Here is a 27,956-nt window from a genome sequence, read left to right on the forward strand (position 1 = left end):
CACACACACACACACACACACACACACACACACACACACACACTGGAGGAAAGAAAGAAAACAACAAAAAAAAAGGCTGGACATTTCCCCGCTGCTGCTGCTGCTGCTGCTGCTGCTGCTGGTGGTGGTGGTGGTGGAGGCTCCGCATGCGTCAAACAGCTGCTGGCCGCTGCTTGTCCTGAGGGCAACAAGGTTCACACACACACACACACACACACACACACACACACACACACACACACACACACACACACACAGCCAAATCATAGCCTGTAAAGTGCACCTATTTACGCCCGCATGTGCATTAATGAAGTTAAAAATAACCCCCTGCAGTTGGAGCACTTTTTTGGCACGAGAGCAGCTGCGTCAACAGCGTAAATACAAAGTTTCTGTGAGTCTGTGGATTCAGACAGAACAATCATTTTGTTCACATTTTACCGTTCAAATTTGAAATATTATGAGAAACATTTCAAAATAAAATAATCTAGTAATAATAACGATATGAATAATATCAATATTATTAATAATAATAATAATAATTCAGGTGCGTTCCAGTTATCGTAATAAGACCTTGACCTCACCGTACCTCGCTGTGTCCACCGCCGGTCGGAGAAAACCAAGTCGTCGCTGTTAAAGGGGTAAAAATCCAAGAAGGTGCTGGCAGGAGCTGAATGGGGTGGGTGGGGGGCGGGGAGGGGAGGGGGGCGCGAGGGTATGGGGATGGTAAGGGGGGGAGGGAGGGAAGGTGAGATGGTGAGGGGAGAGCAGGAGGAGGAGGAGGAGGAGGAGGAAGAGGAGGAGGGGAAGAGATAAGTGATCTAAAGGGGAGACGATAGGACAAAAAAAAAAAAAAAAAAAAAAAAAGTGATGATGATGAATACATTGGAAAGTTTTTTGGCCCCGGCGAGGGTGTCAGATTGAATGGCCTGTGCGCATGTGCGAAGGTGTCCAAACTGACAATGCTGGTGAGATGAAGATAGTGTTGTTGCTGCTTCTGGGCTCACGGAGGACGACGAGAGGAATCTACAAGCCGACAAGATGAGATCCAAGGCGAGGGCGAGAAAACTGGCCAAAAGTAGGTGTTCTCTTTTCTGCTTCTTACTGCTTTCAGCCGCCGGGCTCCAAACTCCTGCGTCTCTACATGTCCAATGTGTCCTTGTCATTTGTCATATCCTTAAGAGAGGAGGGGGCGACTCTTTGTCCAGAGTTAACTTTTCTGCTGAAAATGTGTCCCGCTCCGGCTGCGCTGCCTCGTTTCCCTGCATGCTGCGGTCTTGGCTTCGGCGCTTCCCGGCGTCACAAAGTTTCATGTGTGATGAGAAACGCCGCTGGTGCTTTACTTGATTACGCTCCTTGGCTGTAATGGCAGAGATAAACATTGGCGTCCGCAAAAATCTCATCTTGTAATTTGCTCTTTTCGAGCTTCCGAGGTTGAGAGGAGGCGCAGATTCGTTTCCCGAAAGTTACCGAGAAAAAGTTGTCGAAATGGATAGTAACTTTTTTTTTTTTTTTATAGAGCCGTAGCAAGTCTTGTGAAATAAACATTCCCGGCTTTTGAAATAGTGGGCGCTGTGGCACTGCTGCTGCTGCAGAGCTGCACACCGAGCCGAGCCGAGTCGAGCTGAGCGCCACTCTTTTCACTCGCCTGCAAAACGGAGACGCCGACATGTGAATTTCGACAGTAATATTTTTTATGCAGATTTTTTTTTTTTTTTTTTCTCACGTCGATCCTGCTTCTCGAGCCCCGCAGAATATATCGCTCTCCCGCAACTTTTGTTTCGTCCCAGGGCCCTCGGACTGCTGCAGACTGGTTCCTCCTCCAGGGAATGCCAATCAATAATGCGTCTTGTGCAAGAAGGCGCCCATGCTGCTACTACTACTACTTAGCGGACTGCTGCTCGCGTCACACGGAAAATTCATGTATTGAGTTTTGTGAACATGAGAAGTTTTGTTGTTGGAATTGCACCGTGTTTATTGTCTGACATGTGTTTGTTGTTGGTGGGGTTGATTTTTACAAATCGCGTTTATTTTTTGCAGCGTCTATTTTTTATTTTTTTTATTCCTGCATGAATGTACGCTGCTTGGTTTTCTTCGGCCAGTTATGTGGGTCAGTGTGCTTTTTTTATCCACAAAGACGACTTGTCGACATGTCAGCGCTCTGTGCAGGCCTGTTCTTCTGTCTTTATATGTTTGTTAGATTTGATCCATGGTGAGTTTCGATTTGTGGCTTTGTGAAGACGCACAGCTTTAAACACAGAGCACGCGTTGCATTGCATTTATTTATTTTCTCGGACACGTTATTTAAAATCTAATAATTTAAAAATATATCTGTTATTGTTTTTATCATGGGCACGCTTGACTGCATGTTTATAGGCCTTTAAAACGTTGTAACTTTGCCAAAGCCACTGGCCTTAATTCAACATGAACCTGGATCTTAAAATTAGACCTAACTCAGACTTTTTTATTATTATTATTTTTTTTAAATTTACTATTTATATTTCAGACCTGAAGTGGAATAAATATTTGAACTTGAATGTGTGTGTTTTAAATGAGCCTCTGAAAACACATTAAAGAAGAATGCCAACTGTTAATCTTGTGGGATTATTACTAAACGTTCAGTAATGGTTCTGGCACACGTGCATTCAGATAAATAAGAATGAGAATAATAATAATTGTCAACACTGTTTTCTTGGAGTCACGTTCTTGTTATTACGTGTTCTCCACGAGTGCTGCACAGAGGGTCACGTCCCCGTAGAAAGTTTAAAACAATAGACAGAAAAGAAAATTGAGAGAGAAGAGGAGGAGAAAAAAAAAGGAAGGGAACGAAAAGCATAACGCTAATTGGGCTGCTTTGTGAAAAATACTTAAACATGTGGAGGATCCCGCGTCTGGCCCAGTAATTGCACTTGGTCCTGAGCTCTAAACAGCCTTGATAGTCTGTTGATCCGGGTGCTAATGAACACAAATACCTGGCTTTGTGGCACTCTCACACCGGACCACTGGAAGGAAGCCTGTGTGCAGTCCACAGGCCTCAGACGTGTTGTGTCGCAGCGGTGTGAGAGAGAAACCGAGCAGACAGCAGGCATGACGACAAAAAAACATATCTTGTTCTTTTTAACATTCAAAACATGCAGGCCCACAACTTTTGAATGCGACGCGTGGGAGTATATTCCACCCTCCTTTTTCTTTTTCTTTTTTTTTTCTGAGTAAAACACTCTCCTGTAGCTGCACACAGAAGGCCCACAGCGACATTCAGCAGCTGCTTTATCATTTATTCTTCGCCCTCGTCTGTATTTTCTTCTCTGGACACAGATCTCAGACACGTTAAAGTGTCGCAGCTCCGCAGTCCCGCGTGTACAATATGAATATGTGAGTTTTAATGGGCGCTCGCATTAATTAGTGTGCGGTCGCTCCGGCTTGTTTACATAATGCTGTAGGGTCAGAGAGTGAGCGGGTTTGGATTATGCTGTGATATCGCCCTCGCAGGTGGGCTTTTTATTTCTACTTGACAGAAATATCACTTTGAGTTGAATTTATTTATTTTAATTTTATTGAATTATACCTAGACTATCACTCTCCACGAGTTACAGCTGATTGATTATCCTACATTTAAAATGTTGTACATTTTATTATATTTTGGTGACTGAACACCATCTAATTTATTGAAGATCTCGGTTTTTGATACGAGACTTGACCTCTTGGTGCCAGCTGTACTCACAGATCAATACAGGCCAGCAGCAGAACATGCAGCACAGAAGTGACAATGAATTCAGTTTAGTTTAACCGTGGTCCATATGTGTGTGTGTGTGCGTGTACCTGTGCGCTGCAGAGAGATGTTTGTGTGTGACAGGTTAAACACTCTGCGGCTGTTTTATTGTGGCCTTTTCTTCTTCTTCTTCTTCTTCCTCGCTCATACGCAGCTTTAAAAATGGGTTTGGATCAATTAGGACGTACAGTGGTGTGAGTGTAGATTTGTTTCCCCCCGGTATTTTTAAGTGTGGAGGTGAGACTAGACTCTCTCTCTCTCTCTCTCTCTTCCACACACACACACACACACACACACACACACACACATACGCACACGAAACATACGCTGCTCTCTCGCGCCGCTGCACGCGCACAAACCTATAGAAATATAATTAAAATAGAAATCAGTCAGGAGAAACAGGAAGGTGTTGTATCTGCTTCTGAGCGCAACGTACACACGTTATTGATTTTCTCACCCTATTTGAGTTACTCGGGCCGTCTGCATTACCAAGTCAATAAACTGAAAGGTAGCACACACGGTTTTTTAAATTTATTTATTTTTGGGATTTTTTACCACCTGATTTTTTTTTCTCTTTTGTTTTTGCTGATGTTGCACAAAATGACCCCCCACACCTCCTAACCCACCACACTGATCAAATGCACACAGGTTTCCCTCTCATATACACCTCTCTCTCTCTCCCTCTCTCTCTCTCTCTCTCTCTTTCTGGCCTATATATACTAATTGCCAGATATCCTATTGATCTGTGTGTTAAATGCCCTCTTATTAGATGGACTCCCAGTCACGAACTTGGCCTGGCTCAACAGCTTCTGATGTTTTGACAGAAGTAATAAAACCCAACCCATAACACTTTAAAACCAACAATGGTAGCTATGTTGAACTTCTGGCTAAACGTTCAGGGTCCCGCGTGCAGTTCTCCCATGTATTACTGCCATGCAGCTGTAATGTTTGTCAGATAGCACTGCAGCGTGTTCGCAGATTAGAGCCTGGACATAAAAATGATAGGATCATCAAATGAAAAGGAAATGTAATGTTTGGTAGTTACTGCAAATCATTGACTTATGTTTTTGTACTTTTATGAAGCTGTAAATCTTTCAATTTAAGTTGCTTTTATTTGGAAGTCAGTGCATCAGTGAGCCAGTGAAGACAAAGGAAATTCATAGAAATCCTCTAGATGACTCTTACTTTGATAGTTTTAGAAGACTTCCTCGTGGTGCAGGCGATTTGGACTAGGTCAGGTTAATAAATGAAGCATAATCATTAGCCTGCAGTGCATTTACACACAAAGTTATTCATTTATTTTATTTTATTTTGTGCTGGATTTAATGCAACATGAAAATACCTGTGAGATCTTTATTTTATATAGCTGCGGACCTTTCACAGACAGAACACAGTGGGAAACCCGAGACTCTTGTGGTTCCACTGAGCCCATTTGCATTCATGTGTGATGATGTGAATGATCTTAGCAGCGCTCTGAATCAGGCACTTTTGCAGTTTCTTTTGTCTGAAGTGACTGCAGTGACCGCTATGAGAATCACAGTCTCGTGAATCTTTGCAGCCAGAAAAACTGAAGCCATTCAGGTGATGTCAGACTGTGTGTGTCGGTTCTGTACAGTAGTCTTTTTTTTCTTCTTAGGGAAATACTGTTCACCGTCCAATCAGGAAGAAGACGTGTTTCGCAGTGATTTTATGAAATCTGGTTTTTGATACAGAAACGCTTCATTTACTCTCTTCTTCATGCTATTCGGCGGGGTTTTTTTCTCTGAGCGTTTGGACTGATTTTAGGACCATTTGTGTCAATTTTTGAGGGATTGAAAAATTGTGTAGCCTAACTAATTGCATCAGTCCACATTTGGCACGGCCACATGCTGCATAAGTACTTGATTATGGAAGTTTTCTGGATGTGAGTTCCTCGTCCTGTGCAAACACGATACAGTTTCAGTGTGTGTTGTGAGTCTCCCTGTCTTCTTTCCATATTTATTTCCATGGCTGGTTACCCATCTCTGTCTGTTCAGTGAAAAACCTTTGTGCTGTACATGAAAAACACCTTCTCAACACTTGAGAGGCATCCATAAATCTGCTCATTTGTAACATGTTAATTTGTCGTAGGGGAAGGGACTTGGTTAATAAGGTTTATCGTCACGGATACAGTCCCTTCAATGTCAAGCCACTGTCTGTTTCAGTAACACATGGTCCACATTTGATTCACATTATATGTTACAAATAAAGATGCATTGCCTTTTGTAACCATATCTTCGTAGTTGCTGTGAGAGCCGACTCTTGAAGAATGTTCTTTCCAGTAAAGTATTCATATTACCCTCAAATGTGCAGGACAGTGTAGTCTGAAGTCTCAGTTCTGCTTACTGCTCCTAAATCTTTGAAACAGTCGGCCAATAAAGAAAACCGTCCGTGATCTCTCCCACCTGTGCAGGGAAAAATCTGAAGAGAGAATTACAATGCAGAGAACTGGTTGCTCTATGAATTACCTGCACTGTGAAGCTTAAAGAGGGAAGGTTAACTCATGTGAGCATAGTTCAGATGGAATAATACAATAAAATGTTAAAAAAGAGTCTGTTTTATGACTGTTCCACTGCCAGCTTTTTAATGTTTTCTTTCACTATCAGTGACTCCCTCTTTTCCTCCCTGGACACAGCGTTTTATCTCCAGGGAAATGCTTTTATTGTTATTCAGTCAGTTACTGCTGTAAATGTGCTGCTGCTGTTTTGGCAAAGTGTCCCTTGGAAAAGAGATGTCTCTACTCTGGTCGAGTACTGGTGCCTGAAAATGTGAAAAAAGGTATATATACCTCCTATAATTATGAGGTTGTTATTAATCGTTTAGCTGTTGTAGGTATCTTCAATGTTATACTCTTTCTGATATGATATTATATTTGCCTATCATGGCCTTATTTTGGACCCATGAGGCCTCAACAAGACTCAGAACTCTTTTCGTCGCATTTTCTCGTTCTGATTTCAGCATTTCAAATAAGATGTAATTATACAAACAGCAATCTTGGATGGTTACAAATTAAAGATTTTTGTGTCCATTGGTTAATCCACATTCAGTGTTGTGTATGTGTTTGATTTAATAAATGGCTTATAGTCTCTTATTCAAGATAGTTAGTTGATAGAAATGACAACAGAGCTTTGGTTTTTTGCTTTCAGAGTAAGGAGAAAATAAGTTTGCACTTTGGCTGAACGTTGAAGTCACAGTGACTCTTTAATGTCAACACTGACACATCTGACTGGCTTTCCTCAGCTCTGTGACACATGTGCATGCACACATAGAAACCACACATACACAGCAATGCACATGGATCCCGGACACACACATACCCACACACACCTTAGTGGTGACAGATTTTTGGGCAATGTTAGGATTTAACCCCAATCAATCACAAACTAGAAAGGTTGAGTGTAAATGTCATCCAAACAGCAGGAGCTGGCACTGTTGGCTGGCTAAATATGTGTGTGCGTGTGTGTGTGTGCATGTGTGTGCATGTGTGTGTGGACCAGTGTTTGTGCACCATTTTGTACAGTTGTTGGAGGTCCTGTCACTGTTCAGAGCTCTGACCTTGGCTGAGTCTGGCACAGCGATGGGTGGGCATGTCTTCCACCTGGACACACGTAGGCACTCACACACACATGCACAGGGACACACACACACACACACACACATGTTTCAGCCCCATGCTTCCTGCCTGGTCTCATGCTGGCTAAGTCAAATTTTGAGTTGACATACAAATACCATTGCATTAAGCTCTTGCACATGGCTCTAAATCCCATTCATTCCATTGATACATTGACCTCAAATTATCCATTTGGCAAATATGCCTCCTCGCACCATGACCTCATCCGCCATGTTTGTAAAAAAAAAACAGCAATCTCCAGATCATTTGGCAGTGGAGACCGCGGCATGCCCGAGAGAGTTTAAGATATATCCCTGATGTTTTCTTTCTTAGCTGCCCCCCCCCTTCCCTGTTTTTCGTCTCTCCTCATAGCCCCTCGTTTTCAGCCCGCACATGGGGGCAGGGTCTTGTTAAAAATAACCGAGCAGCATTCGAACAGCGGTCTGTGTTGGCGAAAAGGGGGTAAGAAAAGAAATGAAAAGCCATTACAGCGCCGTTAAATGCGTTTTGTCTTGACCTATGGCTGCTTATCGAGTTACATCCCTACGCTGCCGTGTCTCGAAGATTCCACCCAGCTTCTCAGGGGCTAAGAATACTCCACGACTGCTGGAGTCATCCTGGAGGAAATACCTCATCCTTTCTTATTGAGTGCGCTGATTAACGCTAAATGATTATCTCTCTGTGTGTCTGGTGTGATTGTGCACCGCCCGCTGTTCAACAGTGTGTGTTGTTTGCAAAACAAGGGGGCAAATGTGTCGAGTCCCTAATTAGCGTGTTTTTGCAGCCCTCATGATTCCCTCTTGCATTGTGATATCCCAGGGATTGCTCAGCATTGTGACTAGTCTTATCTGGGCCTAATCCCGATTTGTTTGGTATTAGCCCGCGTGCTTTCTCCCTCGTTCTCGCTCTTTCCTTTTATTTCTTCATTTGTCCTTACCCTGCTCTTTTCCTTTTATCCATCCCTGAACTTCCCGTCTCCTTTATGTTGTCGTCTCTTTCATTCACGCCACGTCCTCTGTTCTATTTGCAAGAACACTGTGTGGCTCGGGGTGACAACAAAATTTCAGTCTAAATTAACAGAAGTTGGGCAATAATTGGATATTATTATTTCTCAGGATTTAACCACTTAAACATAATGTGTTGATATGATGTCGTGTTATTGTTTTGCACATTTCTGTTGTCCAAAAACAAAGGGTTCACTGCTTCGCCAAACACATGCTGGTATGAATGTTATTACCGCATGAGCTCGGGAACCGTTTTTTAACATGATCACTTGTTGTTTTTATTTACGTTTTACACGCGTCCCGACTTTTTTGGAATAGGGATTAGGTCTCACGTAATGCACTACAGTGGGAGACAGGACATTGCTCTGAACTTCAGTTTGATTATACTGTATGTAAGTTTGCAGTGTTCTTATGATAAGCAAGCGTGACTTTGCTCTAAGTGACGAATAAGGAAAAACTTCTGACTGTGTGAGAATTATGTTGAAATTCTCAGTGAACAGCACTGAACAAAACTACTCCTTTTCCTCAAAAGTTTTATTCTTCATCTGCTGTACTTCCACAAATTGTAGCCCATCTCTAGACACACACACACATACACACACACAACCACACACACACACACACACACACCCTCCGGTCGCGGTCCCAGTCCCAGTCCGGCGCTGCTGATGATGGCTCATCCTGTCCAGATATGATAAGCAGACAAACTGCTCTGTCCCCAGGGCTGTTTGTCTGTCTGTGTCGAAAACAGACAGTGGTGTGTAGCAGCACCAGTGTGGCTCTTAAACTCCCTCGCCTGCTTCCCCTTTCATCAGACCGCCAGTTCAAAGTCTTGGCTCCATCTTCACTTCTATCTCTCCCACTCCTCCTCCCCTCCACCCCACCGTCTTTCTCACTGCGTTTCGTCATTACCACAAAGATGGGCATGCAGTGTCTCATTAAAGTGGATTAGAGGCATCTCCGCGTCTCACAGGGCCAGAGCGGGACATTTCTCTTCTCTAGTCGACCCCCCCCCTACCCACCCACCCTTTTCTCTCAGAGATCAGGTTCTTTGATTTGGCCAGATAAAGACCTCTTTCATGTCGGTGGGGACGGTTAGCGATTACACTGTCAGACCCATCGTTTTAGTGAGTTTGACAAATTTGCCGTGCTGGGTGGGGCGGCTGGTGGGGATTGTAATTGGGGGTGGTGGGGAGGTGGGTGGTGGGTGTACAAGGAGATTCACCGTAATTGAGCTGTCATTATCCAGTGACCCTGCCAGGCGCTAGTGCGTAGGGCTCACCAGTTCTCTATTTGTTTAATACTTGGCTAACTTTCTTTGTGCGTATGATGGATAGAACGAGGAGGGGGGAGAGAGTGGAAGTGGGGTACCGCTCCCCAGATGAATGCCTCTGCTTATTCGACCACCTCTCTTGAGCGCCGCTGTCCATGAAAATGGGCTCCGCTACACAACCGCTGCAAGTTTCTTTTCTCACCCAGCTCCTCCCTGGTGCAACACAATTAGGCCCTTATCACCTGCTGCCATTTATTTTCATACAAAATGAAAACTGGTGGCATGTTGATTACTGAACTCCCCAGAGACAAAGGGCCACTATTGGTGTGGTTTAATTTCATTAAGTAGAGTGTGGTGCACAGGATAAATATATTAAGAGCTGCCTCCATTTACCTCAGCCACTCTGTATGCTAAGCAAATCCTTCGGTGTCACAGTTGTGGAGTTGGAACAAATCTCCTGAAATGGCTCAGTTCAAATGAGGCACATTTCCATGAAGTTAATACTTTTGTTCTCGGATGTTTCTCGTTTTCTGACCCGTTATTTCCTGCTTGCTCTGATAATCTGCTGGAAAACAAATGCAGGTTCTCAGAAGTTGAGAGATACTTTTAAAGGTGCCTTGTGAAAGACATGTACAGCCATTCTAATTTGGTCGTTGCTAACTACGGGCTGTCTATTTGAAATGTGTGCCATGAAGATGCTGCGTGGCGTGAGTGAAGGGGGGGGATAGCGAGACTATATTAGCCCAGATATTTCGATGAATGAAGCAAGAGCCCTCCTCGTTAACCTGGAGTCAGATTGGATGTGAGGCGATGAGTAGGGCAGAATGTGTGTGCGTGTAACCATTCATGAGTGTGTGTGCACACTTGTTTGTGTGTGTGTGTGTAGGTGTTGGAGGGGTCTTGGTTAAAACATTTCAAGATGGCCCATTAGCCGGCGCAGACCCGTCCCCTCCCGACACTAGGATTCCTCTGTGCTGACCCCCTCTCCTCCACCCCTCCACCGCTCAGCCCCTCTGTCCCAGAGGCCCCCAGCCTCATCCTGCCAAGTATACGGTTCCAAAGTAACGATGAAGCTGCCTGCGTGTGAAAATATTGAATTGCAAAAACATCCCTGGGTGAGAGGGTGTGTGAATGGAGCTTTCAGCGCCGGGCCCGACCCGAGCCCTGCGCTACTGACTGACGGACAACAAATGGCATTTTGTGTCCAGAGAGAGAGGTGGGGGGGACAGAGAGTAGGGGGAGAAAAGAAGGGGAGAGACATAGAGATGGGGAGGGAGGGGTCTTGAGGTTTTTCAGGCCTCTTCAGTCTGGGGGCCTATATGCAGGTCTGAAATGCCTTATCACATGACCTGTCTGACCTTTGGCCCCCACTCAGCGAAGACTGTCAGGCTGCTCTCCAACAGGGAGCACAAAGCCTCACAGCCTCAAAGGCCACCATTCAGCCCCCTGTGCAGCCGTACTCCAAAGGTAATAGGTAAAAGTAATGTCAATGACCTCCACTTTCCTTCCCTCTACAGGAGGGCAAAACTCTTAAGATTCCCTGATAATGTCAAAGGTAGAGGGTGGCCATTTTGGCTCCTTATCCACTGCCTCTACTTAGCTCCCCAGGAGGTGAAGTGTAAAGCAAACCTCTTTTGTGGCAAAAACTATTCTTTGGGATACAGAGACACGTCGTATTTTCATGCCTGATGGGAACTGAGAGGGAAAATGATAGAAATGTGAAAAAACAACATAGTATTGTTTTTAGTTGCGGTGCACTGGGAATATAGTTGTGCAACTTTATGTGTTATCTATGTCTGTCTGTGTGTGTGTGTGTGTGTGTGTGTGTGTGTGTGTGTGTGTGTGTGTGTGTGTGTGTGGGACACTAGTGAATTTCTGATGTCTCAGAGGACTGACTGGGTCACAGTATGACCGTAACCTCCTGTCTCGCTTTGCAACCCACACACTGGCATCTCTCTCTCTGTCTCTCTCCTGACCAGTCCTAGGATTCTTTCTTCTCTTCTCTTTTTCTCCTCTTCCCCTCCTTCTCTGGAACACTGGAGTTTCTCTCTCTCTCCGGCCTCCTTTGAAAAGATGCGGCGTCTTTGTCCGGCCTGATAAAGGATGCCATAGTTCCCCTTTTCCCCTTCTTTGTGGCCCGGGGCTGGCGGCTCCTGTAGAAGTGCAAATGGTATCCTCTCGGAGGGGCTATCCCCGCGGGCCCTGGAGGGCCCTCTCTCTCCTCCAGGCTTGGCTAATTACCACCCTGCTCCCCCTCCCTCGCAGCCCCCACCAGCTCCCTGGTCCCTGGAACCATGGACGGCACATTCCCACAACCAGCACCTGGCCTTCTTTTCTCCTGGCCTGCTTTGATGGCTGACACCCCAGCCTACCCCTCCCTCCGTCCTCATCCTCTTCTTCTCTCCGCCCCACTACCTCATCTCTCTTTCTCTCCCTCCCTTTAACTTCTCCCTCTCTCACTTCTCTCTCTCACTGACTCTCATTACTAGAGGTTTTAAATTGCTTTCTGACCCTGACAAACTGCTCTTGTTGAAAAGGGAGATGTCGAAGAGGGAGGGCAGCGGATGTGAGCAAGAAATGGAAGAGGCGAGGGAGGCAGTATAAAGTTGTTATGTATGCATGTAACTATAGCCCACTATACATTTTGTCAGATTCTAGAGGTTTGCCTAAGGAGCATTCAACCCTTCACTAACCCCAATTTCCCCCCTGAGGAGACTTGATATTTTATTTTGACTTTTAAGTACTTGTTCATATGTTGTCAAACAGGAAGGAAAATGTGGTTTTCTCTTATCTGAAAGTATTAAACATGCCTTCACTTATAGGGTTGGTACGTCTTGGTGAGTTATAGATGGGCAGCAGATCAAAACTGCTGGCTCGTTTGGCTCATGGCTTATTTACAGTATTTCTTTTTTCTTTTTGTTGATTCAGTGAGCACCGTCCCTGCCAAATATACTAATAAAATAGAAAAATTAAAATTCTATAAAATCACACCTTTGCAGGATGGATGCCTTGATCGTAGTGCAGAGCTTGTGATAGGCTTTGCTCAAAAGAAGAGGTTTGAAATTGATATTGCATGTGGAGGTTTATAAAATGTCACCAGTTGTTGATGCAGATTAACTTGATTTTATTGCGGCAGTAATGCACACACGCATGTGTGTGCACGCGCATGCACTCACGCACACACGTACAAACACAACTATCTAATTTAGTTGCATATTTGCGTTCTACTAGCCGCAGGCCTAATCAATAGCCTGCCCCAGTGGATTTGACCAATTCATAGCTCGCCTTTGTGCAGCCTAGCGATCCCAGCGAGGGCATTTGGACAGCTTTCTGAGGAAAACAAATAGCTCTATTACAAGCTCGCGTCTCTGTGATGCTCAGTGTCCCAAAGGCAAAGTGCTCGGCCCTTTATTAATTGTATGTTCCCCACACAGGAAAAAGGATAGGTTTTCAGCGTGACACAGGTTCACCTGGCAGAGTCCAGAAGGCGAGTGTTGTGCAAAATTAGACAAAATCTTTCTAAAAAGCAGCAAGTTATACATTTTCCCAACAAAACAACATGCAGTGCCTTATGTGCAAAACCATTAATATTTTGTTTTAGGCTAATTACATATCTGGCTTAAGGTAAATAATAGAAGGAGTACCTACAACTGTCAGTGGACCATGATGTTTCTTTCATTAGGCAAATCTTTTTTTCAACCAAAACATACATAATGTGTGCAAAGAATTACATTGTTTGATTATCATTTAGATATTTGAGATGGAATAAACTGGCTGAATAAACTATATACAATAAAAAAATCGTCATTATGATGTAGTGTGATTATCATTCAAACTTCCTTGAGTCATTTGCAGTGCTGTTTCTATTTTTTAATCTTTTCAGTAAAAATACAAACACACACAGCACAGTAGTGGTTGCATGTCCTGTGGCAGCGACTAGCAACACAACGCAGGCAGAAGCAATGGGTGGCGCTGGGAGCTGCACACACCCAGACCAGTTACACTACTGTTGTAGCGTTTGGCTCATAAGCCAGGATTTTGAATTAGGCAAGCTTAAGAACTGTTTTGACTGGCTGTTAATGTTTAAACTCAGTCTGGATGTAAAAAACATGGCTGAAACACAGTTTATGATAATCGCTGCATCAAACCACTAGCTGTTGTGGCTTTTATTGTGAGTTTTATAAAGCAGAAATGGTTTTAAATGACACACATCTTGTCTTAAACATCGCCTGCCATCCAGTCTGGACATCCTCTCTGTTGCTGCCATTTCCCAGCCACAGCTGCCCTTCCCTGTACAGTTCACACATCATCACCTATAGGACTCAGATGATGTCATGAGCAGGGCTGCTTCTTCCTTGTCGGTCTCAAGTATAACGACTGTCAACTGGATGTATGCTGGATTAAAATGAGGTTCCGCACTCAGAAACTTTTACACTGTTAGATATACATTTGTGATATTTAATGAGATAAATATATATTAATGTTCCATTAAAATTAGTTGTTACTGTTGTAGAGGAGTCTTCAGGCACATGACATGTCCTGTGTCTGATTTGTGCTGTCCTATTGTTTGTAGTGTTAGTGGAAAAATTGAGATCTGGAACGTGTCATTGATGATTTACCAGTTTTAGAATTTCTCTCGTTTGGTTTAAGGAGAGGCTTCCCGAGTCTCATGTCTCCCTCACTCTCCACCTCTCTCCTCATCAAGTCTCGCCACATCCTCTCTTTCGAGTACAGAAAAGGAAAGAGGAAGATCCGGTTTCTGAATTGTGTTTTATGAGTGGTTGAAACGGCCACTTCTGTGGTTTTTGTCTGTCCGCGCTGACCGTTCGGCTCGAAGTTCCTGAGGTTTTTGAGACGTGTCAATTAAGCTGCTTTAATTGGGAAGATGTTATTCCAAACAAATGCTTACTCTCCAGGAAACTGCGTGTTGAAGACATGCAGCTTGGTGTTACTGTTATGTTTTAGCGCCATGTTTTAGCGCCATGTTGGCTTTGCAAATCTGCTTCTCTTCAGTTTGGATGACCACATGCACACACGCACACACACACACATGCATGCAGTGACAGAGGCATCTTGTTTTTCAACAGCTCTGAAGAGCAGTAAGTGTTTAAGAATGGCATGAGAAGCAATGACAAAGCAAACAAAAGAGGCAGGTGGGTGAGGCGGCTGCTGGCCTGTCGCCGGCCTTGGCTCCATTTTAAAACATTTTTCTTTTTTTTTTGCCATACTTCAATGTCATTTTTATTTTGTATGACATGAAAAAAGAGCAACTCTAAAACTGGTGTGTGAAGTCGAACTTACAGGGTATTTATTCATACCAAGAGATGGTGTGTTTTCATTTTCCTTTACATTTTCCTGTTGATATTTTACATGTTTCTACAGAATAAGAATTGATCTCTGACCATTAGGCCAATAGAGACTTTCTACATAAAAAAAGTGCAAATACTAATGTCGGTATTCAGATCGTATAAGGAACTGATTCATCGCGTCTCTCGTTGGCTCTCCGTGCTGCCTCTCCTATTTTAATTAAAACTAGGTGTGAGGTTCTGCCCTTCCTTTCTTTTGACACCTCGCTGTTTATCTGTCGCACACGGGCTCAGGGCAGGACCCGCGGAAAAGAAGGGCAGATTTTTGTTTTTAAGAGAACTGCAGGGAACTTTGATGCCAAGTTCCTCCGCAGCAAAAGGCACGGCCCCGACCCAGCACATCTGAGAGTACTTTGGTGAAATAACAGCAAATGTTTGTCTTGTATTGTATGGCACGCTGCTGGAGGAGCGCTAAAGCCCCTTCTTCCAGCGCCTAAAGCACCTCTTAATAAAATAGTCAAGAATAACTCCTTCACCTTAATCTTCCCCCTCAGATTACTGCACTCAGGGCGGGAAATTAGCAGCAGGCCCGTGCGCTTCCCTCTTTCTTTGACACTGTTACATCTTTATTTTTAAGCGCCTTCTTCCCCGTCCGTGCCTCCCCTGCTTCTTAAATTTTTGGTTTCCTGTCTTTTCCTCCTCATCCCTCATCTCTCTGTGTGGGAGGCCAGATGAACTCTCTGTGGCAGGGGGGGAATGGCATTTTATTGGGTCAGTATTAGAAGCAACATGTGGCTAATGGGTGGCTGCATTTTCCATGGTCTGGTCCTCATCAGAGGAGAGAAGGGGCCTAAACAACTAAACATGGCCGTTGACAATTGATACGAGCCCTTTTAAGTGGATCTGCTTGGTTGAGGAGGGGGTGGGAGGGGCGGGGCGTGTGAGAGCCCGTGTGTGACCGAATGCACGCGCATGTGTGTGCACATTTGCCTTTGCATGTTAATTAGGATGCTAGCAGACGCACACGTACGCGCACACCAGCAGCCCGGTGTCCTTCGGGGAGTATATACACAAGAATGTGTGTGTGTGTCCCTTGTGTCCAGGAGTGTAACCCACACCTTGAGTACGGTAGCAGCGGTAGCTTTGAGCGCTGTCCGTCCCGCCGTCTGATCCTCGTAACCAGAACTCTCCTTTACTGCTTCCTGTCCGCTTGGCCCGCCTTCCCCCTTGCCCGCCTGCCATCTGGGTCTGCCAGGAGACACACACACACTTGCACACACACACAACATAGTTAGGACAGGGGTCCTCATGCTCCAACCTGTGTCTTTCACTTAAGACTGTACCTTTGAAACCAATATCACACAGACGAGAAGCGATAAATGGTCGCAGCCAAATGGTATCAGCTTCTGGCTCCCCTTTCTCTTGTTCTGACACGAGGAATAAAAAACGTTTTTTTTCTGTCAAAGCGCTCTCTCTAACAGGTATATTTTTATAGTTTCAAAGTAATCATGATTATATGGATTTTAAAACCAATGAAAACTTAAATCTGAAAGGTAGTTCGGGATGAAAGACCTCAGCTTCCCTTTGATTCTGTTAATATGGACTTTATAAGCTTTGTAGTACAGGTAAATAAAGTACCCTCCTGTGTCGATAGCGTTTCTGAGCAGGGGCCACCGTGGGTTTACAGTATCAGGGGTTCTGGTTGACACTTTGATCACTTCCGCAGCTCTTCATACCTTCATTGTGTTAAAGATCAGATCACACACACACTCACACTCACACACACACACACACACACACACACACACACACACACACACACACACCACAGGTGGAAGGGGCAGTGTCAGGTGTAGCGGGGGACAATGCAGGGATGCGTAGCAGCGAGCCAACACGGTGTCCGTGACAGTGACAGCGGCAGTGTGCTCCTCAAAGCTGCTCCTCTCCGCTTTCATCAGCTACAGTCACAGCGTGTGTGGGGGACACGGCTGGCCAAAAAAACCCACAATGCCTCAGTAAAAGTGGCAGTTTCAACGCCCATGATGTATTTCAGATTAAAATTTAGCTGATAGTTCTACTGTCATTTTCCAAGTACTTTCATTTGTCATTTTGAGTTAAACTTAACACATTGACTGTAGTTGTGTAGGAGCCTCTTTGTGATTTCTTGTTAATCAGTTATTTGCAGAAGCACCTGTTGGTTTTCAGGTGGCGAAGTTTACTTGAAATGAAGAGTTTTGCTATTGCAGTCCTGACATAAGTAGCATTTTTTTTTCATTAAGGTTCAAAAACAGATAATAAAATGAATGAATAAGACTGACAGCTGTAATGAATTAAGAATATATATATTGAAAAAATAGGGTCAAAAGCCATCAGTGTTTGTGTTTCTTTGAATGCTGTAGGTAATGTATACGATGGAGGTCAGGATTGGTTAAATGGCTGCGGTAAAGAGCAGAACCTGTGTGGAAAACTGATGCAGGTGGCTGTGGAGACGGAGGGAACACCTGATGAAAGTGGATAAACACAATTGTTTTCACAGGTTGCTCATGAGGCGATGAGGGAATAAGCAGAGTGGGAATGAAAAAAAAAGACGCCTTATTTATTTACAGGGCTGCAGGTGCCCGCTCACAGCTTATTGGTTTTTTGGATGACTCTTTTACTCTAAAGAGGGCAATTTATGTCCCTCTCTCGTCTCTCTCCAGAGGCGAGGGCTGAAGTGGCTCGCTTATTTTAGCAGGGTCTCGTGGTCTTGACTTGTGGTGACATATTAATTGAGCGGTTCCTCTAAAGAAAAGAAAGGCCAGTGTCACGACTGGCCCGGTGCTGTTTGTAGAGCTTTGGAAATTGGTTTTGTTTGGCTAGAAAGCTCTCAGGTGTTTATTTACACATCAGAATGTTTCAAATGGCAGCTGGCTCTCTTTCCATATGTGTGTTTGTGTGTCTCCGTGCGCACGTCTGGATGCATATATGCCGTGTTTGCTCACATATGTACATGCCAGCTGCGTAGAGCGTGTTTGCGTGTGAGAGATAAAGACGGCAAGGAACAGGTGAGTGAGACAGTTCCCTCGGCTCGCCGGCCTCTTGAGTTTCCACACGGCTAGTTGTCCTCACTGTCCTCTTCATCCATTATTGACCACATTCGTTCACACCAGCCTCTAGAACTCATTACAACTCCTGTGTGGCTTTCTGAGGAGAAGAGCGCATTTGTTTTCCCAACTTCTCTCCAAGGAGTGATATAGTCGGACCACTGGTGTGTGTGTGTATGTGTGTGTGTGTGTGTGTTGGCTCAAGGGTATGAACTCATCGGTGTGGCCGAGGTGACCACTGCAGAGTATGAACTGTCATCGGGATAATTTACAGATTTCAAAGTTGTTTCCTCGGCAGTGCTGTAGAGTTGAACGCTGGGTCCTATATTTTCACACACACACACACACGTGCACACACAGACGGTACATTTGTAGTTAATTTCCTGATACTCCGGTGCAGGAGCTCAGCAGTTCAGCGCAGCCAGCGAGTGAGGAGAAGTTATTGTACAGCCACCTATCTGAACACAGTTACCAAGACAACAATTGTTTTAGCTGGCATTTCTGTGAAGAGGAACATTAGAATAACAACATGAGGTCTCGACAAATGAGCTAGGTTGGAAAGCTGGGAAAATGACACATTTGTTCTGTATTTGTTCTGGACAGAACACCTTGTTTTGAGGAAAAGACCAATCAGAGTTTGCTTTCCACCTTTATTTTCCATCTTCTGTGATTGGAAATCTTTTAGAGGCATCATGGGAGACGTAAGAAGAAGTAAATTGCAGGGTACTTTACAGCACTGAGTTGATGAGTTGACCTAATAGCTGTAGGGAGTAAAGACAATGTTAGTCTACAATTTGGACACATTGTGTGTACACGACGGGCATGCACATATATGCACGTACATGCACAGTCATGCCCTGCCCCGCGTACTTTCTTAACTTCAGCAGGCAGCTAAATGATTCAGATATATTAGCTGTCTTTTAACGAAGTGAGACTGATCTCTCTCTCTTTCTCTGTCTCTGTGTCTCTCTGCTCAACTGAAGTATCAATAATAAGATTTATCTGTCCTCCCCCGCAGCCTTGATTCAATTATCTCCATCTCTCTCCCTCTTTCTCTTCCTCCGGCTCCCTCCCCGTTTGCCCCTCCACTGTGGATCCGTTTCCAATTGAAGGCAGGTCATGCTTTGTGTTTCTATTTGTCATGACAGGGTTCCTTAACGAGTGGAGGCTCCCTTCCACTGCGGCTTAATCAGATCTGGAAAGGAGAGAGGAGGAGGAAGGGATGAGGGACGGAGAGGTGGGGGTAACCAGGTAGAAGTGGGGTCACGAGTAGTTTACCTCCACCTCCTCATTGTCTGCATTTCCCCTTTTTAGGAAAATTAGATTTGTGTGGTCCCTCCTCTTCCCCCTCTTCCAAACGTGTGTTTCGTGTCCAATTCGAAGCCTTTGAAGTTTGAAGGCTCCCTTTGCCCCTCCACACACCCTCCTCAGCAAAAACCCCAATACCCCCTACTTTATCTTGCCTTACCTTCTTCCAGACATACCTCATTACCTGAGGCTGTATTGGAAGAAAGAGTGGCGGCTAATCGAATTGACTCTGCAGGTTTTCTGCCATCAGAGGAAGTGTGGGCCATTGAGGGGTCATCGGTTCAACGCTAGGCTTCAGAAAAATGTCGTGAAGTGGACAAAATATCTCTGAAATTATAACAAAGCTTTCAATTTGAAGTGGTGTTCAGGCAAGATAAACTTGTAAAGAACGATACACGGTCCACCTTGTGCCACGAGGTATTTTTCAAACCATCTGTTTTAATGCACAGAAATGGACAAAAAAAGACAAAAATGTTGCAAAACAGATTTTACACTTTGCTGAGGTGGAGTAAAGTTGCCATGTCAAGAAACAGAAGATGTAATAAAGGCTAGTAAAAAAAGAAAGTGGTATATGTTGTGGTACATGTACACTTTCTACTGTAGATGAAGCACTATCACTATACTGCCACTGACTGTTGCATGCCTCCACTCCGCCAGAAAGCCAAAATAGAAATTAAATACGCATTATAAACTTGGGCTTTTTAGGATGAATGTAACCACGGGATCCTCGGTTCAGCTCCAGGCAGCGGTCCTTGCTGCATGCCACAGCTCTTTTTCTAACAGTTGTTTAAAATGCAACAGGCCATCAGAGGACGTTAGACGTTCATTACATATAAAACAAACAAATTTGCCATCTTAGGTGAGAAACAGCAATTGAATGCCTAAATTTATCAGACTTACTGGAGCACAGTTGTTTATCTCAGCTCACATCCTCTTTTGTATTAAGCTTGTTGATAAAAGACAGATTTGTAATCTATTGACGTTAAAGGTCCAATTTGTAAAATAGCTGAGTTTGGAGTCTCATTACCAGCTCATCAAACACTGACCCTTTGGGTTGGTAGGTCAGGTTAGCCACCTTTAAAGGACCTTTAAAGGTGCAATATGTAAGAATTAGCCACCTGTCAAATTCATATTCAAAATAAATAGGGGAAAGCATATCACCAACTGCCAATGGCTGCTAACTGTAGCTGCCGTTAGCTAGTTAACTCAGTTAGTCATGCAGGTAGCACTTCGGACTAGGAGCTCGGGGACCAGAGGAATATTGTTTACACCGCTAGCACAGGAGCTCTGGATTGGGACATTTTAGTTTAAAAAAAAAAAAAAAAATGTTTTCAGCTAAAAAACTGCTTCTGCTTTGAGCTAACTCTGAGGCATCCCAACAAAACAACCAAAGGGAGAGCGAGTGAGGTAGAGAGTAAATTCATCGAGACAGAGTCGAGTCTGTTTACAATTGGCAGGTCTGGAGTGTGAACATCTTGAGGTGAGCCTCTGGCTAATTTCACAGAAGCTGTGAATGAAGTCTTTCTTACGGCCTGCTCTATGCAAATGGCTGCGTGCGTACACACACATGCAGTAAAGTTCACATATGCACAAAGCGCCTCCTCCCTCACTTGTTAGTGCACATGAGGGACGAGGCAGGGCGACGCAGCTGTTAAAGCAGCCAAAGGCATGAGCTGGTACAGTACAGCAGCTTTGCATTGGCCCAGTGTGGTTTGATAGGAGGGGGTGGCTTTGTTTACAGGGTTGCTAGCCATTTACAGTGCTGCTGTAATTCCAGGGGGAATACAGGGTTCGTGATAGATACCAAGCATCTGTCCTCTTGCTCACCAACCGGATGTGAACGCACAGTTTTTAAAGTAGTCAGAAGGAATTTTGATACACATTTCTGTTGGGTAGATTACATACTGAGAAACAATCTGTGTGAGATGACAAATGAGTTACCATGTGCATCTCTCTCAGATGCTGTTTCACATACATTTTATCCATTTAGCTGACGCTTTTATTCAGGGTGACCTACAGTGAGCCGCTGACAAAGAATAAGCAGGCACAGACACAGCAGGACCCATGGATGACTATCGGCTTTGCTTCTTGTAGGAGTCAAAGGTGACTTTTAAGTTAATATGGGACCCCTCAACAACCACAAGGCCACCCTGATGCCACACTGTAACACAGTGATGCCTACTGTATGGCATTTCCATATCCAAATAATAAGGCTTCTGTGAGAGATGAACATGATCATCATCGGTGTCCTGGATGGGGTCTTTGTTTGGCTGCCTCATCTGAATGGCTGTGTCACAGACACAACTATTGGCATATTTATGATGTGAGTTGTGATGGCTGTAAATTCATGAATTGTTCCCTTTCACAGCTCAGTCGTAAAAGTCGGCTGTATTGGAGAGCTCCAAAAAGCAACATTCACAGGCCAGAGCCTAATCATTTTTACAGCGTATTGTTGAACTGCCGATTCACATCTCACAAATCACCAGTTTTGTCTGTTTATATTTTTCACACGATTTCAACTTAAAAGAGGAAAACATTACTCAAATAGCTTTTTTGTCAAAAAACATTTTTCATTTTTTGAAACATTATTTTAGGACGGATGTTTTTCCCCCATGCGGTTGCGATAGTGTGTGTGTGTGTGTGTGCGCGGCAGATCTTTTGACCTTTCCACAGTCCGTACAAACTTGCCTGCCCTTCTCAGGCTCCACCTTCGAGGCTGCAAACACACAGGGGTAAGGCACAAAACTGTGACGAAGGCCCTGAAGTGGTGTATGTACGTGTAGGAGGGAGCGACAGAAGGCATCGACATGTTTTATGTGTGTGTGTGTGTTGGCGAAGGGCGAGCAGAACGACATGTCATCTTGGGTGAGCGTCCTCTGGCTTTGGCTTCGTGTTGACCTCTCACCCAAATTAAACTTCCACAGTTCGCTCCCTCTCCTCGCTTCTCCTCTCCTCCCTCAGCCTCTCTCCGCTGCCCACTGCCAGGCACTTTTGTTTTCACATGGCCGACTTCTCAGGGAACACGCTCATATTTGTGGCTTTCGGGGTTGGCAGCAGAGTGTGCTGCGCCTGTCAAGTTTTTTCACTCCGACTTACCCCAGCACCCAAATTGAACTGTTCAGTCATTTCCTGTCATCCCCCCTCAACCACGTCCCTATCCTATATTTGCCAATAATGTCAAATTTCATCGCTGAGTCCGCCAGAGCAAGACATCAGGTCCTGTAGTGCGTCTTTTCCTGTCCAAAGTAGTCGCCCCCACTGAGTAAGGGAGTAACAGCCAACTGTAGTTGACATTAGGTATTTAGCTCAGTTAGCTGTGCAGGTAGAGGTCCTGTCAGCTGACTCTGCCCGAGCTGAGAGCTTGGAGAACCGGTGGTGGGTTGGCGATCTTTAAACCGCTAGCACAGGAGCTGCTAGCAGGGAGAAGCTGAGCGAGCTTGAGGTACACAGCAAACTCACCATTGGCACACTTCTCACAATATTTAGATGAATATGACCTTATGTCAAAACTGTCATTTCTTAATTTTCTGTAAATTTTTCTGTTAATTTTTTGAAAATTCTTACATATTACACCTTTAAAGCAGGTCATCTCAACAACATTGTCAGAATATCAACATTGAGGTATTTGGTTAAAAAAATATTGTGACATTTGATTTTGTCGCCCAGTCCTAGCATTTATGAAGGAGAATTCAAAATATTGAGATATATATGGTGTATCACAATACAGCCCAAGAATATTGCAATATAATTTCAGACCATATTGCCCAGCCCTCCACCGAATGTATAAAGAATTTACAAAGTGGCCCTGCTCACCAAAAACCTCTTGAATCCAGATATGAAATTGATTGACGGCTCCCAGAGGCTTTGGCAATTTTGGCTCCCCACGAATACATTTGTTTAAATGACCTACAAAGCAAAAGCAAAACAATTTGGTCTGTTTGAGTACCCGCAAAAACCGTTAGCATGAGCGCATGGGTCGAGGAATCCTCCACAAATAGGCCAGGCTCATCCAAAGCATGTCCCTGGACGTGTGTGAGAGAGAAAGAGACATGCAGAAAGAAAGCGAGAGAGCAAGATGGTTATCTGAAGTGAGGTCAGAAATGAAACATGTCATAGCAAATTAGAGCCATGTTGTTTGAATTACTCCGGCCTGCTTCTTAAAGAACAGTCTGCCCGTGGAGGAGAAGAGAGTGGGCAGAGAGAGCGTGTATTGAGTAAGAAGAGCGAGGGACAGACAGAGGGAGAATTCGGGGAAAAGGAAAGACACGAGAGGTAATTTACAGTGGGAGCAGAGGAGATAGAGACATAGGAAGATATGAAAAGAAAGAATAACAGAGCAAGTTAGGGAGAGAGAAAACAGAGGGAGGGAGAGGTTGACAGAAAAAAATGATGTTTTCTCTGGAACAAATAATGTGACTCGGGCTGAGTCATGGGCCTGCCGAGGAATGATGATGATGATGATGATGAGAAGAAACCTTGGACTCATTCCTGCTTCGAGCTAAGTTTGGGGCATCATTTACCAAACTACTGGAGAGGGGCCCCTGCATGTGTGTGTATGTGCAATAATAACCACATTCTCTAAGCATCTTCGGCCACCGGGGCCTGTTTTTATAGCTGGGAACAGGGATGGGCCAACACTCGTTAGGAAGACTATTTCGGAAGATGGTAGGGGAAAAAAAACGGAGGGCTTGAGGGGAGCGGGATGACCAGAAGGGGGTGTGCAGAGGGCCGGAGAGCCCGCAGAGGCTCGCAATCCGATTGCGATGTGTTGAGCGAGAGATGAGCCAAAGAGCTGACTTTCTCTGGGAAAATGGCCTCCAGAGACTGAGATCCACGAAGGCTTCCCGGACAGGATTTCACAACTCCGAGAGAGCGAGAAACGTTGAGAAAGCAGTGACAGAAATGGAAAGGCTGGATTTGGCGTCTGAAAATCATCAGATTGAATATATCAAAGAAGATTTTCTCTTCTCGTCTCTTCTCTTCTCTTCTCTTCTCTTCTCTTCTCTTCTCTTCTCTTCTCTTCTCTTCTCTTCTCTCTGTTTTAAAATATGTGTTTAGCAAAGATAGAGACATCACACAAGCACAAATTATATGTATGTGGGTGTGTGTGTGTATGTGGGTGTGTGTGTGTGTGTGAGTGTATGCGTGTGTGTGTGTGTGTGTGTGTGTGTGCGTGTGTGGGCAAGAGAGAGTCGGAGAAAGATATCTTGGATTCAGCATATTGTGTAGCCACAAAGACAGGTATTACACATACACACGCACACACACACTCACACATTCACACAGAAAGAGAAAGAGTGCAAAATAAGCAGGGATAAGCTGAGCTGGTAATCTTCCCTCCAACAAAGGAATGCATTTACGAGACACGTGTGTTTGTCTGTTTGTGTGTGCCTGTGTGTGTGTGTGTGTGTGTGAATGTGTGGGGCTGCGACTGTGTATCCGTGTGCCCACAGCAGAAGTATCTCATTTTTTGTTAATGTTGTGTAGCAGTCTGCCGCAGTGCAAGTCATGCCACCATAAACACAAGGAGGGGACAGGCGTCTTTGAATAGCAGCAGTGTGTGTTGGAAGACATCAGGCGGTGAATCCATCACGTTACCACTGACAGGCACAGCGATGGGAAATAAATATTTACTTTAAGCTTCCCCAAATCACATCCAGAGGTTTCTGTCGGCGCTTTCTGTCTCTTCTTCCCATGTCCTCGGTTTCTGTCCCTTATTCTGTTCCCAGAATAACTGCTTTATTTCGAGGATTCTGTCCCACTCTCTTCTTTCTCTTTGCGTTGTTTCATTGACTCTCGTTCTCGCCGTCATGGTCCCCCACCAAACACACGGCAGAGCAGGGGCCCATGTAGACGTGGGACTCAGGTCATGTTTCCACTCAAACACACACACCAACTCACACAAAAGGGGGTACAAACATATACACAAACATGACTACCACACACACACACACATAGACACACACACTCACACTCACACACAAACACATGCCGGGTCAGCCTGAGATATCCATCTGGGGTTTGTCATGTCAGACATGGCCCATGTCTCTCTCTTCTGTAATTATGGCAGTATTTATTTTTTCAGATGGTCCCGCTGGGTTAGGAGCGTCCCGCGGTGTGGTTTGGGACGTGGAAACACACTCCGCTCAAGACATCCAGCTTAGCAGAAAAAAGGGCACACAGTACATTGACTAGAAATTGGTAACCCATAATTCAGAGATTTAATGTAATGTGGAGGAAGTGTGCGTGCGTGTGTGTGTGTGCGCGAGCCTGTGAATGCAGTACAGGATGGAGGGAACGAGGCTGTAACTTTTCACAGCGGAGCAATCGCTCGACAGATTGAGTCTCGCCAATGCCAGGAGAGAGAGATTTGATATTATAACGTCTCTTGCATTACATAACACTCACAAGCCGCACATAAAGCCTGACTGACTTTGTAGCAACTTCTAGATGTGCAATGTATTTATGATTTTAGACCCTTGTGACTTGAAATGGCAAATTCAAAGTCTGTCAATGTCCAGTTAACTTTATTTTCATTCTTCCTCTGGTCTTGGGTTCACGGTTTATCTAAATGTGACCAACTGAGTCATAAGCAAAAAATATTATGTCTTTTGGCAAGCTACAGGTCTTATAGTTTTGACTGCTCTTTTCCGTTTGTCTCTTCTCATGTGACATAACTAGCGTTTCCACAGAGATACACGGATGTGATGACACTACAAGACAAGTCCACTTGTGGTCGGACTGGTTTTAAAAAAGTCTGCCCTCTTATAATCATCCGCTGCATTGCAAGAGTGCGGTAGGAGATGCAGTAAGTCAAAAATATACACCTGCAAGTAGCAATGCAATGTTTACAATTTAAATTATGAGTAATACTTTTAGTAAGTTCATCTTGGGTTCGGGCGATTAGATTAAACAGAACTTTCAAACCTCTTCCGATTGTTCATGCTGCACTCTTCATCCTGGTGTCTCTAAAAGGAGGCTTGTGTGTAAAATTGTTACTGGAGAACAACCTTAAAGTTGGATCAACTCCTCTCTTAAACAGTTTCAGCATAAGTTATAATCATGAAAGTCGGATTTATTAAAACGCTACTGTATTAGACTACGTTAGTTCACTGGTGCAGGTTACCTTACCCGAACCCTACCCCACCCGAAATCCTGAAAAACCCTCTTCTAACCCTTCCTCTTTTCCTCTGGGCTGCACGCCTCATAGTAATGACTGTGCATGTGTGTTTGTGTGAGTGTCTGCCCAGCTGAGTGGAATCACCCTCTGTCCTGGGCACACTCAATGAACTTGGCACTCACTCCACCTTTTTTTACCACTCCCGGCCTCCTTTCACTTTCTCTTCCTCTGTCTGTCTCCTCATTTCTCTTCATTGCCTTACAAATCCTCTACCCTCTCACTGTCTTTTTTATCATCTTCCTCCAAGCGGCCTTGTTCCTCTCTCGACAAAAACATAGATGAAAACCCCCCGACAAGATAGAGATAATGGCTTATGTCCAATCGGCCCGTGGTGCTAATCAGCGACCATCGTGGGAAAAGCACAGGGGAATGGAGGTGGCGGCGGTGGTGGAGTTGGTGGTAGGAGGAAAACCAGGCCCATTGTGCCGAGGAGATTAAAGTCCCCGAAAAGGCGGCATTGTCCACGGACGGGGATAAATCTTCCTCCTCCCGTCACTCAGGGCCTGAATTCAATTCTCCTCAACCCCTCCTAAAAGAGAGGCTTATCTCCTGCTCAATAGCTTGTTGCGCTACAAGCCAGGCAGGAATGCACCAAGTTGTATCCCTGACACCCGCTCACTGAGTTAAAAAGGAATTAGAGGGGGAAAAAGAGAGAGTGAGAGAAAGTGAGCGCCTGAATTGCGACCTCTATTTTGCCAGAGGATGTGCGCTGTGAGGCAGATTGAGGTGCCGATAGAGGCTGGCAGAAGGAGAGGGGACGGGAGAGCGGGATTGATTGACTGCTGCCGGGGGATTGAGGCCAGCGGAGAAGAATAGCAGCCCGCTCAGTCTGCTTTCTCCGGGGCTGCGAGCAGCATGGTAAACTGCTGCCCCATTGGAGGATGGACAGAGGAGCCCCAGCGGAAGAAACCACTTGGGAGCTCCTGGCATGCGGTCTGGATGCCACCTAACAAACTCACCCCCTCCTTCCCTTTCTTCCCTTTGCTTTGCCCCCTATTGCTGCAGCAGCATCTCTCTAACTCCAGTCCAGGGGGCATCACCAGTTGCTAAGACCCAGTGCTTCACAACACTCGGATGCCCCACACCCCCTCCTAACAGATTCAATTCAGACCCCCCTGGTCCCACGAAAAGGGATAGACAGAGACAGAGAAAGGATGGTTGGCAAATAAAAAAGAACTTGTGCAGACTTAGGCCCATAGTCCTGCTCTGTTTGGCCCAAGGAGAAAAACAAGCCTTGCCTCTCCATTTTTCACCCCTTTCTCCCTTTTCTCTTTCACCCTACCCCCATTGGAGCTATCTCCGGGAAGAGACACAAGGAAAGAGAAAGCGAGAGAAATGGATGGTGAGAGAGGGACAGATATCGATATAACATTCACTGAATGCCCCTTTCGCATTAGCACTCCTTTCC

The 27,956-nt window shown here is 44.8% G+C and overlaps 1 protein-coding gene across 10 annotated transcripts in view; it reads left to right on the forward strand.

Moving 5' to 3' along the window:
• Window positions 1-895: 895 nt before the first annotated feature.
• Window positions 896-27,956, forward strand: part of prdm16 (PR domain containing 16) — a gene marked incomplete at its 3' end in the record, with an annotated part of 183,567 nt that continues 156,506 nt past the window's right edge. For all 10 annotated transcript variants that reach the window (XM_084366450.1, XM_084366456.1, XM_084366458.1 and 7 more), the window contains exon 1: window positions 896-1,075. In XM_084366450.1, coding sequence (XP_084222576.1) covers window positions 1,039-1,075 — 37 coding nt within the window. In that variant the 5' untranslated portion in view covers window positions 896-1,038. The remainder of the gene's footprint in view (window positions 1,076-27,956) is intronic.

The sequence above is a fragment of the Pagrus pagrus genome (assembly GCF_965226575.1).
Source record: "Pagrus pagrus genome assembly, chromosome: 11".
NCBI lineage: Eukaryota > Metazoa > Chordata > Actinopteri > Spariformes > Sparidae > Pagrus > Pagrus pagrus.